The sequence below is a fragment of the Macrotis lagotis genome, chromosome 1 (assembly GCF_037893015.1).
Source record: "Macrotis lagotis isolate mMagLag1 chromosome 1, bilby.v1.9.chrom.fasta, whole genome shotgun sequence".
Classification (NCBI taxonomy): domain Eukaryota; kingdom Metazoa; phylum Chordata; class Mammalia; order Peramelemorphia; family Peramelidae; genus Macrotis; species Macrotis lagotis.
In genome coordinates, this window is record NC_133658.1 from 59541990 (window position 1) to 59558131 (window position 16142).

Below are 16142 nucleotides of genomic sequence, written 5' to 3' on the forward strand. Positions count from 1 at the left end.
CACAGGAAAGTTTTGAAAGAAGCAGGTTGAATTTATAAATCCTTTAGAAGAAGCAAACTAGAATGGGGGCAGCTGGGTGGTGCAGTGGATAGAGCGCTGACTCTGGAGTCAGGAGGACCTGAATTCAAATTTGACCTCAGGCACTTGATGCTTACTAGCTGTGTGTGGGCAAGTCACTTAACCCCACTGCCTCACAAAAAAAACAAAAAAAAAAGCAAACTAGATAAAAAAGATTTGTGTTTTCATATACAATCCTTTTTTTCCTGTTCTACTTGGTATGTGGAAATATTCCTCTTTCTTGGTGTTCATTTAGTTCAAAGCAAAAAAATTTAAGTCACAGCTAAGAAACCTCACTTATGAAAAATTAATGCTACTCAATTTGTTTATCTAATATCAAGAACTCAGATGAATACTGGAAAATTTAATCAAGACTCTGGAAGCTTTCCGTTATCCACATCATGTTCACACACACACATACACACACATACACACACACACACACACACACACACCCCACCTGAATTTTTCCATTTTCCTTGGTATTTTATGGTTGGAGTCCTAAAGTAAGAACTAGGCCCTGTCATTGTAACCTGGTCAGGTAAGATGTAACAGCTGAGTTATTCTCAGCAGAAAGGTGAGACCACTCATTTTTTAGTGACAAATTATTCCATTTGCTAAGTTGGCACCAATATCTTACTATGAAGAAAAATAAACTATATGCAAATCTTGGAAGGAGGACGGGGAGGAGATGAGGTGGAGGTCTAAGGCCAGAAAGTATAAACAATGTGGTTTCAATAAAGGAAAAACTAGAATAAGAAATGATCATTTAAGAGCAATGTGGTGAACAGGGTGGTTTAGAGGTCTTGTAACAATGACGGCTGGGACCAAGAGCACTATGGCAGTGGTCAGTGATGCTTCCAAAGACATTCCATCTCTAGAGAATACCAGCTCAGAAATGCAAGAATCAAGCTGAGCTCTTAGGCAAATATCAATCCCATCTGAACCATCTCTTCTCCCAAGATTCAAGACAATGTAGTGATGTTCTATGAAAACATCATGAGACTTTGTCATGTGAGTTTCTTGACCACAGGCACCACATTTTTGCTTTTCTTCCTCAGTGTTTTACATAGTTTCTGGCACATAAGGACTTTATAAATTATTTATCGAGACTCATTGATTACCATTGTGACAAGCACTTTGGATTAGTAAAAACATGATAAATGTTCCCCCTCTCCAAATATAAAAACCACGATCAAAATTCAACTTTAGAACTGAAAATGGGGAGGTGGAGGTAGAGCAAGGGAGAAAAATAACATTTGGACTTCAAATAAAAACAAATCTCTAATTTATAATTTTTAAAAGTCATTAAAAATTCCGACTGGAAAAGGTAGAGAGTATAAAGGAAAAATACCAACATGCATTCAGTGCCTGCTCTTTTTAGCACCCTGAGCCAGTACTGAGGGTGACTCCAAGTTCAGTCAAGCTCCTCATGGAATGCATGAGAGAATATGCATGGGCACAGACATCACCATAACATCCAAAATTTTGTAAGTGTGTTAGAGAATGGCTAAGCTCAAAGAACAGTGAAAGGGCTGAAGAGAACCATTAGCAACAAGATGAGAGAAGGTGAAGTAGGGAAAAGTTCCTGCAGGATTCAGTTTGGCTAATCAATTCAAGAATACTGAAAAAGAAAGTAGAATCATAGATTTAAATTTAAATAGGACCTTTGAGGCAACACAGTTCAAACTGTCATTTTAGAGGTGGAAACTGAGGCCCAGGAATATGAAGATGCTGCTTAATGCCACACAAAGTAAGAGTTTACACCAGTATTCTGATTTCTATGTCTAAATCCTGTATCCATTTGGATCTTATCTTGGTAAAGGGTATTAGGTGTTGGTCTAATCTAAGTTTCTTCCATACTAACTTCCAATTTTCCCAGCAGTTTTTATCAAAGAGAGAGTTTTTATCCCAATAGCTGGACTCTTTGGGGTTATCAAACAACAGATTACTATAATTGTCTCCTGCTTTTGCACCTGGTCTATTCCACTGGTCTACCACTCTATTTCTTAGCCGATACCAAACAGTTTTGATGACTGATGCTTTATAATATAATTTTAGATCAGGTAGGGCTAAGCCCCTTTCTTTTGCACTTTTTTCATTAAGTTCCTGGAAATTCTTGACTTTGTATTTCTCCATATGAATTTACTTACAATTTTTTTTCTAACTCATTAAAGTAATTTTTTTTTTTGGAATTTTGATTGGTAGGGCACTAAACAGGTAGTTTAGTTTTGGTAGAATTGTCATTATTATTATATTAGCTCTACCTATCCATGAGCAGTTGATATTTGCCCAGTTATTTAAATCTGATTTAATTTCTGTGAGAAGTGTTTTGTAATTATTTTCAAAAAGTTTCTGAGTCTATCTTGGCAAATAGACTCCCAGGTATTTTATATTGTAGTCTTCTGATTTCTAAACCAGTGCTCTTTCCATTGTAGTAATATAAGATAAGGCTAGAAATTTAGGATAGTAATCTTTGTCATCTCTCATCCCATTAAGATTCATTTAATCATCCTACTTTGGGAGATTCCTCACCCAGGATCTAAAGCTATGAAACTAACTCAGCCTAACCCTGGAATGTTCTTCCTGACCAGGGCAATAAGAATATCTTTGCTCTTTTCCCATTAATCAATGTGATTTCTGGGAACACATCCATGATGAAGAAGCAAGGCTTACTGTGTGAAGATGACCCTGCAACTACAATGTGAGCAGGGCATGTGCCTAGAGTTGTTTTCCAGTAGCACAAACTTGGTCATTCTCTTGACCAATACCACACCTACCCCATGACCAGGTGACAAATCAAAGTCAACTGAATGACCCACATCCATATCCAATCCTATAATCTTTGCCTCATCAGTAGCCTAGATGAACCACTGGAGGCTACAAAGGATCACAGAAACTACCTGAATGGTGTTTTCTGGTTCTTACCTGCCCCAGTGGACTGCCAGATTCTGGCCAATAGACACAAGAAGGGTGGCAGGTCCATGTTCCCAGATACATTCATGGGCCCAAGCTGCTGCTGACTTTTCCAGCTCATCATCCCAGGTCTATATGACAAAGAAAGACCAAAAGATAGGCAGAGACAAAATGGTGATTATTTGTGAGATTGACAAACCATACAACCCAAAGTGAAATTGGGTCTCTAGAGAAACAATTTGATGTAACTGGTTGAACCCAATTTTAGCTACTCTAACTAAAAAAAGGAAAGTACTGTCATGGTTAGATAGGTGGGCCTTCCTTAGGAGTAGCAAAATGGACAAGGTAGACTGAAAAGAGACAAGAAAATTTAGCAACAATTTTGATATATAGTCCTAAAATGAAAAATGTCCATTCTCTCATTCTATCCCCACTTACCACATAAGCTCAGATAGATGGGCTCCTGGAGTATCTAGGCCTCAGTTTCTCATCTCTAAAGTAGGTGGTTGGACTGAACAGCTTAAAAGCCTAAGAATTCAACTCCAAAATTTCATTATCTTTTATAACGTTCATTGTTCTCTCTTTACAAATCAGATTTCACATATTACCACATCTAAACGTTGCAAAATGAAGAAGCTGCCCTTTAGAATGTTTTAAAAAGGAAAAATAATGATTCTGAATAAAGTCATCTTCATGGAAGAAGACCAGAGTTAACAATAAGCCACTCCCTCATGACATGGGAGATCTTGAAAGTTAGTACCAAAGAAATCAGTCTTGGATTTGTTAAGGCACTGGTTCCCTTCCTTTCATACTGCCAGAACCTGCTGTGGTTTGGACAGTGGCCTAGGCAAAGAACAGAGAAACCTTAAGCTAAAGATATATTTGTGGCTATTTTCTTTCTCCAAGAAGAATAAGAAAACTCATGATTCATCAGGAAAGAAGATAATGAACAAACTCAATGGGGAGGGGGTCATTCCTTTTCCTCAGAAAAGATTGCTATATGTGTCTTTTGACTTTGTGAGCCAAATCATACATAGCTAGATTATTCAGAAGAACAAAATATAGAAAATCTTTTAGAAATCAGATCCACAGGACAGTATCACCAGACCCTTCCTATTGTAAGGGTCATTTTATTTTTTGAGAAGCTAAGACAGATTTTACAGTTTTGAGTGGGAAGGGATCTTGGAGACTACCAAAGTCTAAACCTCTTCATTTTACAGAGGAGGAAACTGAGATCCAGAGAATAGGAAACTATATTAAAGTTTATGGTAGTACCTGGATTCTTATTCGGGTTTTTTTTAACTCCAAATAATTAAGGAGAAGAACAAGAACAACAAGAAAAAGAATAACAAGGAAAGGAGATGGAGGAGAAAGAGAGAAGGAAGAGGAGAAAAAGAAGAAAAAAAGAAGAGAAGAAAGAGAAGAAGAGGAGGGGGGGAGAAGAAAAATAGTGTTTCAAGGTTTACCAAGCACTTTACATATATTAGCTCATTTGATCCTCATAACAATTCAGCACTTAGGAGTGTTTGGCACATAGTAAATGTTAGCAAATGTTTCTTTAGTGATTGAACCTGGTGAAATAGGTACTATTATTATCTACCTTTTACAGATGAGGAAGCTGAGGTTGAGAAAGTGACATGTCTAACTGGTAAGTATGTGAGGCTGGATTTGAATTCAGTTCTTCCTGACTCCAAGTCTGGCCCTCTATGAAACATGCCCTTTAGCTGCCTTAACCAAATCCAATGCTTTTTTTCTACTCCTCCAAGCTTAGCGGTACTTGGGGATATTCTTACTCTCTCCTCTCTGAGGGGATGGTTGCTAGAATCCAGGCTGTAGGATTCCCACTGCAGTTGAAGGAAGCCCTGTTAGAGATGTTTAATGTAAGAAATAAATACCTCTCAGGTTTAATTTTATGATTTCCAGACCACTAGTGATAGGTGTAAGTAGAGATCCATTCTATTCTGCCTTTTCAGTCATCCCACAACCAAGGTATGAACACTCATAGATTTAGATAAAGTTTAAAATAGCTGGGATATCCAAGGTGTCTTTCCTTAACATGCCTTACTCTACTCAATATGCAATCCGTCATTGGACTCAGACTGTGAAGGATAGTAAAAGCCTTAGATATAATCTGATGGAATAAACAGGATCCCTGGTGACTCTGGAGTCAAGAGTTAAATCTCATCTTTGTACTCACTGCCCATGTGACAATGACCAAGGTGTTTTACCTTGGATGGTCTTCAAGTTTATCATCTATAAAATGAAGTATTGGATCTCTAAGTTCCCTTCCAACTCCAAAACCCTTCTTAACATCTCTCCTCTAGTTTTATGGGATGAGAAGAGGTAGGGGCTTGCCCAAGGTCACAGATTAGTGAGTGGCAGAACTGGGCTTGATCCCAGGTTTCCCTTCTCTTGATTCAATGTTCTCCCTACTGTCCCACATTGCCTCTGCTTTAGAGATCCATTCACTGAAATGTTTCCAGTTTTACAATCGATTTCATCTTTTCATTATTCCACTTCTCTGCCACAGTTCTGCCTTCCCTTCATCCCTTTTATTCACTCATTAGGCAATTAATTTCCAATCATTTTGAAACAAGCCAAAGGCAGTACTTCAGACAGTGTAGACCCAGCAATTGGAGAGGCACCATGGCTTAAGCAACTGGAAGTCAGGCAAGACTTAGGTTCAACTGCTGCTAATAAGATACTGTGGGCAAATCCCAGTTTCCTTAACTGTAAAATAAGGATAATAGAAACCATTGTCGTCACTTCCCAGATTTATTGTGAGGATCAAATGATATAATGTCTGCAACGTGCCATTCCTTTAAGTCATTCTACCAATGTCCGCTATCATTCTTTGAACTCATAGGCAGGCAGAATTTCACCTTTTACTAATTTGTTCACCTATCTATTAAACATGCTTCCCAAAGTGATTGAAATTTTCCTCCAGTAAGGTTCAAGCAAACCATTAACCTTCAACCCTCTCATGGATGGGGGAACTTGTGCAAAAAAATGGAAATCCCTTTTAAAACCCCAAGGGTAGGGTGGAGTCTTGGTTCCTTGGCTTCTGGTGGAGACAGCTCAAGACTTCTTAGAAACTTCTGTTTATTTTTTTATTCCATCTCATTATCAATGTGGACTTTGCTAACTTTTGGCCACAGTCCATAACCTTTACTACTGTTCCTCAGGGAAAGGAGAAAAAAAACTAAAGAAATAACCTAATAAAGGAGAAGGAAGTAGAGGGACTTGAAAGGTATTTTTGGTCTTGGCAGCCTTCTCACTTGAGAATGTACAAGAAGGAGACATCTGGTCTATAACAAAACCTTGTCAAAAGGGAACTACAGGATTCATTTTCCATAAATCCTGAACAGCAGTGCTACAAACCCATTACTTTCACACAAGCAAATGAAAAAGAGTCCTGAGCTATGCCTTTCCCCCTTACTCTGTTTAGCTTAATTCTCACCTTCTCTAGGGAGTTTAACCCAACCTTACCCATTTTCTGACCTCAGCTTCTTCCCAAGTTTACTAGCATCTTGTATCTGTACCATGTCACCAGAATCTTAACTTGGGGATATCTAATGCTACTTGTGTGACCCTTGGCAAGTTTTTAACTTTTCAGTGCTCTAGGTAACTCTCAAGGACATTATGTTTCAAGCAAAGAGCAAACCTGTATAGACAGGGCTGGTCCTTGAGTCGCCCAGCTAGGTGACATATGAATTGAGCTCTGGGTCTGGAGTAAGGAAGACCTAGGTCCACATCTGACCTTAAATATTTACTATGTGTCTCTGAGGAAAGTTCTCAAAGTCTTAGTTTCCTCATCTGCAAAATGGGACTAATAATATCTACTTCCCAGGGTGGTTGTGACAAATCAAAAGAGATATTTGAGAAATACTTGGTACAGAGTGGGTGCTTGTTACTTCTCTCTCTATTCTAATCTGATCTTACTAACTAAGTCTTAAACTCTCTTGTTTCTAGCCAGAGAAGGATTGATAAAAATCCATCACCCTGAACTTATGAAAGACTGCTCTTGGAGCTCATTTCCATGACTTTCTGGTTGATTGTTTTAAGCCTTGAAGGCTCATCTTTTGTCACCACCACCTTGATCAGAAGCTTCCAAGGATGGGGACCCAGTCCTACACATACCCATCAGAGGACTCAGAACAAAGGGCTCAATATATATTTGCTGAATGAGTGAATGTACAACCTGGGGAGGGTTGTCAAATGATTATGCTTTAAAAAATTCATTGTTAACTACCTCAAGTGGATTTAACAATGGCTATTTAAATATTTAATTTACTAAATTAATCAGATCATCCCTGGATTGTTCCTCTACCTTAACCCTGACCATGTGTCAGTCCTTTCTAGGCTTGAATTTTCAAGTCTCTAAGATAAAGAAATTGGGCCAGATGATGATTCTCCTTTAATCTGTGATTAGGTCCAAAATGCCTTTCTGAGACAAGCCAATAAGCATTTATTAGGCAACCCACAAATTGTAAACAGGATAAAATGGAAGTTCAGAGGGAAAGCTAAGATCGAGGAGGACTGAGAAAGGCAGCATCTTGCAGAAAACAAATTTTGGTTGAGACCTGAAGGAAGCCAGATGATGAAGATAACAGGAGAGACAGAGAGAAAGGCTTAACTATTTCTTCACAAATCATCAGCTAGGTTACAGAATGTCTTTTTTTCTACTGTCTTTATAAGCAGGAAAAACCCGCTGGAGGTCATATGGTATAGTAGAAAAGGACCTGATTCAAATTCCAGGTCTCCCCCTTACTAGCTCTTGCCTTTGGGGATGCCTCCTCTCTCTCTGGCTCACAGTTTCCTCATCCATAAATTGTTCACTCTCAGTTTCCTCATCTGTCCAACCAAGAGGTTAACCTGTATGCTCTCTAAAGGTGGTGCTGGAGAAAATGCTCTAGGATCTGAGATCAGAGGATCTGTGTTTGAGTTCCAACTCTTCCATTATCTGGGTGACCATGGGCAAGACAACTGATTCCTCTGGGTCTCAGTTTCCTCAGTTGTCAAAAATGGGGAATAGATGATTTCTAATCACCTTTCCAGCTCTACATCCCATGATTCCCCATGTTTTCTGCCCATGTAAGTAAGATAGGGGTCCCTTGGAGGCTCACCTTTTCTTACCTCCACCTTGATTGGACTCTGTCTGGGTCAGTCATATGACTTCTTATCCCACACATACCCATCAGAGGACCCAGAACAAAGGTCTCAATACTCTTGGACCTCTTAGCCTAGAAGGCCTTGTTACACTGAAGCAAAATTTTGTCAAATGAAACATGGGATTTAAAACAAAGTTCCAGGCTAAACATTAAAACATAACCTAGAAAATACTAAGTAAATAGTGAGACACACACAAAAAAAAGCAATTATGGCTTTTGCAAATGGCACTAATTTATAGCAAACTTCTTTCTTTGTGGTATTTAAGCTTCTCTTTAATGCCTTAAATCCTTCAGGAAAAACCACTAGAAAAGGGAGAGAAAAAACAGCAATTGCCCTCAATAAACCATCGAGGGAATACTGTAGAGTTGGGGCAGGGTTAAATCCTCTGGCCAATGAAAACATCTTTCTTGTTTCTTCACTCGGAACTCATCCAGGACCATTCTTCCTTCTCCAGGCCACTGCCCATTATCATGGTGTGAACTAAAAATTCTAAGGATCCCTGCTTCTAGCTGACAAGGCCAAAATGACTAATGCTTAAGAAGACCAGACAACGAAGCTCATACAACATTCACTCTGTCTTTACTTTCCTGTTTTTTCCTTTCCTCTTTATGAAGCAAGTTTTCCTAAGGCACATTTCAGTAAGACTTACCAGAAATTTCAGGGCCAAAAACAAGGGGAAAAAATTTAATTAAAAAAAAGCAAATGAGACTTGGATGAGGCCACCAATCTACTTCTTCTCTGTCTGATTCTAATTTTCTCCATTCTTTAAGCCCCTCCTGGAGAGTAGATAAAGAGGAGAGGGAGTAGCAGTTGGAAATTAAGGTGAGAAGCCCAGAGTTAGAGGGAAGGAGGTAGTAATGTTATTTCCATCGTCACTAAAATAAAGAGGTTGGACTGAATGTTTTCTTTTTTTTTTAAGGTTTTTTTTGAGGCAAATGGGGTTAAGTGGCTTGCCCAAGGCCACACAGCTAGGTAATTATTAAATGTCTGAGGCTGAATTTGAACTCAGGTACTTTTGACTCCAGGGCCAGTGCTCTAGCCACTGTGCCACCTAGCCGCCCCTGGACTGAATGTTTTCCAAGGTTCCTTCCAGTCCTAAGACTGAGGAACTATCCAGAAAGGATATAAGGGAGAAAATAAAGATCACCAAGCAAGAATCATTAGAATTTTCACATTCAGAGATGAAAGTAATATAAGAAGAAAATATATCATGAAAATATGAGTCAAAGAAGAAAAAGAATCAAGGAGGAACCAGAAGAATAAGAATTCTGAGGGGAAGAGAGGAGAGATTTACAGAAGGAGAAAGGCAGTCAATAATGTCAGATGCTTAGAAGGGTAATAGATCCTGATAAATAAAAAAGGGGGATCATAAATTGGCATGTAGATCATTGGTTATCTTAAAGAAAAATATCTGCAGAAAAGCTGGAAAGGGAAAAAAGGAAGCAGGGCCTTCTCCCCCAACCTTTCCTCCTTTGCTACATCCAACCAGGACTTACCATGTATTCCATATTTGAGGCTGATGGGTAGACCTGACCTCTCAGTTTGTTGTGAAGCATCAGTATCTCCTCCCTGTCTGCCCTGGGGATGGCTCTCTTGCCTCTGGAATGAGGTTGGTTATTCTGGTATTTGCTCAGAAACTTCTCCAAATGAGTAGCATTGGGCAGGAAAAAACCTTGTGTTTGACATATTAAAAATGCTAATCCTAGGGGGACAATAAAAGATAGGGTGGGACTCATGATTTAATTTTGTAATAGGAATCAGAAGGATCCTATGCTCCTCTGTTGAGGCAATACTTCCAGCAAATGTCTTCTCGAGGGCAATTAGATATTCTTAATAGACCTGCAATTAAACAGAAGAAAAAGCAATGAGGAACATAGGTTAGCATTAATTCATATCCATTGTCTGCCATCCCAGAAAGGACACCTGGTGAGGCAAGATTGTTTGGGTTCCAAGTAGAAGCCAGAGCAAAAATTCTAATAATCACACTATCTCACAGTCTCTTGACCTCATATTTTCTTGGTCAGAAGGTTTCCTACTCTCCCAGGATGATCCATCATTCAATCCATCATCTCAGAAGCAACTATAACATGAAGGAAATTTGCCTGAGGAAATGATGAATGTGATTTCACCTGAGGGAAAAACTCACCACTAGGATCCTCCACAAACCAAGATTCCAGGTCAAGTGGTCCTAATCTTTTTTATTTTAATTGGATCTCTCTGGCACTCTGTTGCCAGTTCTGTAGACTATGGATTCCTCCTCAGAATAATGTTCTTAAATAAATAAAAAAAAGTACATAGGATTATAAAGGAAGCTAATTAAATTGAAATATAATTATCAAAGTATTAAAAACCAAACAAAACTTCACAAATCCTAGATTAAAAGTCTCTCGCTAATTCTAGTCCATTTAAGATGAGAAGTCATTTTGTGAATAAGAATTCTACAAAAAAAAAATTAGGAAAGTAAAGAAAGATTCCCATTGAATCCTGTCCCAAAGAACAGACAAGAACATAGCTAGATCTATGTAAAGCAGTCATCACTGGTGAGTTTTGATCTTAAGTAGCTTTGAACAGGACCACAATTGAGGTAGAGTTTGAGGTGTACTGAAAAATAGTCATCATTCTCTACTGATATTAAGTCTGGCTCATTTATTTGATAATATTATTAATACATTAAGTTAGCAGCAGATGAGTTCTCAAAGTTTTTTCTATCTCACAATTCCCTTGGATACTCAACACAGTCTCTACTTCCAACTGATTTTAGCTTTGACTAATTTAGAAATAATGTCTCTGTGGTTTACCTGTCAGATCTATGGAAAGGGAAGCAGTTTATGACCAAGGAAGAGATGGAGTGCATCATTAAAAAACAAACTAGATAATTTTGATTATATTAAATTAAAAAGCTTTTGCACAGACAAAACCACTGTAACCAAGGTCAAAAGAAATGTAGTAAATTGGGAAACAGTTTTTGCAACTAGTATTTCTAGCAAAGGATGCATTTCTAAAATATACAGAGAACTGAGTCCAATTTTCAAAAAAAAAACAGTCATTCCCCAATTGACAAATGGTCAAAGAATATGCAAAGGCAATTTACAGCTAAGGAAATCAAAGCAATCCATAGTCATATGAAAAATTGCTCCATGTCATCACCTATTAGAGAAATGCAAATTAAAGCATCTGAGATACCACTTAATTTCCCAATTCTTTGCTACCACAAACAGGGCTGCTATGAATATTTTTGTATAAGTGACATTTATACCCTTTTTCATAATCTCTTCAGGGTATAGACCCAGTAGTGGTATTGCTGGGTCAAAGGGTATGAAGAGATTATGAAAAAGGGTATAAATGTCACTTATACAAAAATATTCATAGCAGCCCTGTTTGTGGTAGCAAAGAATTGGGAAATTAAGTGAATGTCCTTCAGTTGGGGAATGGCTTAACAAACTGTGGTATATGTATGTCATGGAACACTATTGTTCTATTAAAAACCAGGAGGGATGAGAATTCAGGGAAGCCTGGAAGGATTTGCATGAACTGATGCTAAGTGAGATGAGCAGAAGCAGAAAAACACTATACACCCTAACAGCAACATGGGGGTGATGATCAACCTTGATGGACTTGTTCATTCCACCAGTGCAACAACCAGAGACAATTTGGGGCTATCTGCAATAGAAAATACCATCTGTATCCAGAAAAAGAATTATGGACTTTTGAACAAAGACCAAAGACTATTACCTTCAATTCGGAAAAACAAAAAATCATTATCTTATTATGTAATTTTGCTATCTTATACTTTATTTTTCTTCCTTAAAGATATGATTTCTCTGTCATCACATTCAACTGAGATCAATGTATAACATGAAAACAATATAAAGATTCTGTGGGGGTTGGGGGGAGGGAAGCAAGAATGGGTGAAAAATTGTAACACTCAAAATAAATTAAATCTTTCTAAAAAAATATCTCTGGTAGGTTTGTTTTATGTTTCTCTAATTGTACTTTGTGTAGCTAGGTGGCACAGTGAATACTCTGAGTACAAGCCTGGAGTCAGGAAAACCTGAATCCAAATTTGACCTCAGAAACTTACTAGTTGTGTGACCCTGGGCAAGTCACTTTACCCTGTTTTTCTCAGTTTCCTCATCTGTAAAATGAGCTGAAGAAAGAAATGGTAAACCACTCTAGAAAATTTCAAAGGAGATCAGGAAGCATCAGACAAATGAAAAATGAACAACTTAAAAACTGAACAATGTGCTTATGTATTTTTATATATGTCCATGTGTAGCATCTCCTTTTGGGTTCCTCAATTTATACTCACAGTTGCTGGTAAAGTATCCAGGTATCTCAAAATTCACCAGTGTATTTTCACTGCATAATCAGCCAGTACTCTCGATTAGCTCTTAGCTAAGGCATTTGTTCAAATGACATGAAATACTCCCCTCTCCCCAAGGAAATCTGAGGCATAGTCTCCCACATCCATAGAGGAACAGTGGGGAAAACTAGACCAGTCATAAAATTTAATATGGACCATGGTAGAGAAGTACAGATGTAGGAAAATTGGGCAACTCATAACTAGTGACACTATAAGATCCTCTCTTCATAGTGTTTATACAGTTTATACAGTTCCTCTTGGAGCATCTTTGCAGGATGTGTTGCCTGGCTGTGTTCCCAGGGTCTACTCTTCTTCATAGTCAGCTCTTTTCTCTACTGCCAGGAGTCTGGCTTCTTGAAGCTATTTCCTCCTTAAGTAATTTTTGCTTTTTATCTAGATCACATAGCTCTGCTCTACATTGCTTAGGGTGACTCCCACAGTCAAGTCACTCCATTTCAAAGCAATATGGCAGGACTACATGGGAAGTCAGAAAAATTCCTTTTCCCTATTCCTCTCAAGAGGGATTCCTTAAGAGACAAGTTCCTCCTGTACTGTTGGCTCAAAATGATGAACTCAAACTACTGGATGGAGTCTTCTGGGAAAACTATCATGATCAAGACTTCATAGCCCAGATTTCCTTAGAACTCAATTGTTCCTATGGCTTAGCTATTTAAAACCCTGTTAGTTCAATGAGATTAGTCCATTTAATTCCATCAGAGAATGAGGCAGAAGCAAAGAAATTCAGAAGTCAAAATTCATCTAAGCCTAGGATTTTCAGTGGTTGACTGAGGGCAGCAGAATTCACATATTCCAAAGGAATCAGGTTTTTACTTTACTACTTTATTAATTCTTTTGATTACATTCTGAGCCTTCTGGGCAAGTGGTTAGTCAAAGACCAACCTCCTTAGGTCTTATCCCATAGTAAACTGTGATATCTCTAAGGGCAGAGAGACCTTGTCTTAAACAACTTTGTATCTCCCATATCATCAAGCACAGAACTCTATGCAGAATGAGGTTGAGTAAGTTTTTAGAAGGAATCAAAATAATTGTCACCCTGGGAAAATTACTTAACTCAATTACCTCCAGAAAGAAGAATGAAGGAAAGAAGGATGGAAGGAAGTAGGGAGGGGGAAAGGAATGAAAAATGAAAGAAAGAAAGAAGGAAAGAAAGAAAGAAAGAAAGAAAGAAAGAAAGAAAGAAAGAAAGAAAGAAAGAAAGAAAGAAGGAAAGAAAGAAGGAAAGAAAGAAGGAAAGAAAGAAGGAAAGAAAGAAAGTGTGCCTTGGGCAAGCTGAGAGAGAGAGAGAGAGAGAGAGAGAGAGAGAGAGAGAGAGAGAGAGAGAGAGAGAGAGAAGGAAGGAAGGAAGGAAGAAAGAGAAAAAGAAAGAAAGAAAGAAAGGGAAGAAAAAAGAAAAGAAGAGAAAAGAAAAGAAAAGAAAAGAAAAGAAAAGAAAAGAAAAGAAAAGAAAAGAAAAGAAAGGAAAAGAAAAGAAAGGAAAGGAAAAGAAAAGAAAAAAGAAAAGAAAAGAAAAGAAAAAAGAAAAGAAAAGAAAAGAAAAGAAAAGAAAAGAAAAGAAAAGAAAAATAAATCAAAGAAACTGAACTGACTATGTTTGTCCTTCATTCTGGAAGAAGACCATGGCATCAGAGAGGTAATGCCATGACAAGAAAATGAGTTGGATTTGAGTGAAGGAGATGCTGTGCTAAGTTACCCTCACATTCTCCTCCAGGGTCATCTGGATCCAGATAAAGACTGAAAGTAGATAAGGATACAAAAAGGCAAAGAATAGAAAGAGTGTTGTATAAATGGGGGGAAATGAACTTGGAACAAGAAACCCTGGGTTCAATTCCCAGCTCTACTATTTAATATTGGGCAAGTCACTGCCTCCCTATATAAGCCTCAGTTTCCTCCCATGTAAATTGAAGAGGTAGGACTAGGTCAGGCATTTTTAACCTTTAGTGTGTCACATACTTCATTGGCAGTCTGGTAAAATCAATGGAGCCCATCTCCAAATAATATTTTCAGATGCACAAAATAAAATATATAGGATGACAATGGAAACCAATGATATTAAAATACTGGTGTTACCTTATCCACACTCATAAGCCCCTTCAAATCTACCCATTGTATCACTGAGGAAATCTTAAATTAGATTTTATTTGATGTTCCCTTCAACTCTGAAATTATGATTTTTTTTTTTTTTTAGGTTTTTGCAAGGCAATGGGGTTAAGTGGCTTGCCCAAGGCCATACAGCTAGGTAATTATTAAATGTCTGAGGCTGGGTTTGAACTCAAGTACTCCTGACTCCAGGGCTGTTGCTCTATCCACTGCGCCACCTAGCTTCCCCTGAAATTATGATCTTAAGCTAGATTTATAACCCAAGGAATAATGAGCAGAGGAGATTATGAGAGGATGAAGTAGGGCATACAAGAGAGCAAGTGCCACTCAAAGGTAAAAAAAGTCATGCTGACATAGTTAAGGGAGAAAACTGAGCCATGGGAACTCTCTGGTGAAGAATTGGGGGGAGGAGTGGGTGGGAGAAGAGCAAGGTCAGAAAGAGAAATGTCAAAATCCCTGAAGTTGTAACTGTGACAGATATAAATAAACATAATCCAAGCACAGTGTATTTGGCACTACACTTGGCCAAACTTCCCAGAAGTACCGCCTTTTGATGTGATATTTCTGGGAATGAAGGGAAAGATGTACCACTCTTTCCAATATTCCTTTGGAATCCCAACTAATTTGGCAACATTTCTCCAGAATGCTCCTAGACTCTTCTTTTAAGTTAGTTATTCTACAGCAAAAAAAGTTTAAAAAATACCATGCAAAGTAGAAAGGTTTAACTGAAATTAAGAGAAAAGTTAAGAATTAAAACTCCAAGTGAATTTGTGATTTCTGTGTAGCAAGAATAGATTTTGGTGCATGTCAAAGCAGAATGAAGGCTGTCTATTTTACCTTCCCATTCCCTTCTAATTTTGCTAAGTGAAGCCCTTGGAACGATTTGCATGGACCTACTACTAAAAAGTGAGACAAAACAAAGATATTCACCACAACTGTATTTACAAAATGAGTTCAAGATATAGTAGCAGAGGCAAAAGCAAAGAAGTTCAGAAGATAAAATTAATCTGTGCCTAAAATGTTTGATGATTGGCTGAATGCAGTTGTGTATCTGACTCACAGAAGAGTCAAAATAACCCCTGAGATTATAGATTAAATTAAAAGTAGAGCTACCACCCCTGGGAAGAATCAGCCTCATTGTTGCTGCAATATTGGAGAAGAAAAAGGTTGCTGAAGATAGCTGATTGTAAAAAAAGGAAGAGAACACCAGCAGCTTGCAGAATATCAGAAGAAAATAACATCAGTCATATCAAAAGCAGAAAGAGGCTTCAGCTTGACTCTAGAAATATTCATTGATTGCTCTGACCATAAATTTTTTTATGTATATATGCTCTCCTATATGTGTTCTCTAGTAAAGCTATGTTCCCTATAAATGCTCCTTCTTGACTGGTGGCATGGAAATTTATAGAAATGTGAGGATTTCCTTTGCTGTTTAACATGTTACCTAATTAAATGCTTCTTGCTTTGAACTAATGTACCCTCTGGTTGATAGAGACTGGTATGCTAAGTCTGCCTG

The 16142-nt window shown here is 38.0% G+C and overlaps 1 protein-coding gene across 1 annotated transcript in view; it reads right to left on the bottom strand.

The window, feature by feature from the left end:
• The window catches only part of CRISPLD2 (cysteine rich secretory protein LCCL domain containing 2), an 86812-nt gene that overhangs the window by 52268 nt on the left and 18402 nt on the right, over positions 1-16142 (bottom strand). The window contains exons 2-3 of the mRNA XM_074201905.1: positions 9642-9984; positions 2986-3104 (exon numbers count right to left, since the gene is read on the bottom strand). Coding sequence (XP_074058006.1) covers positions 2986-3104; positions 9642-9881 — 359 coding nt within the window. The 5' untranslated portion in view covers positions 9882-9984. The remainder of the gene's footprint in view (positions 1-2985; positions 3105-9641; positions 9985-16142) is intronic.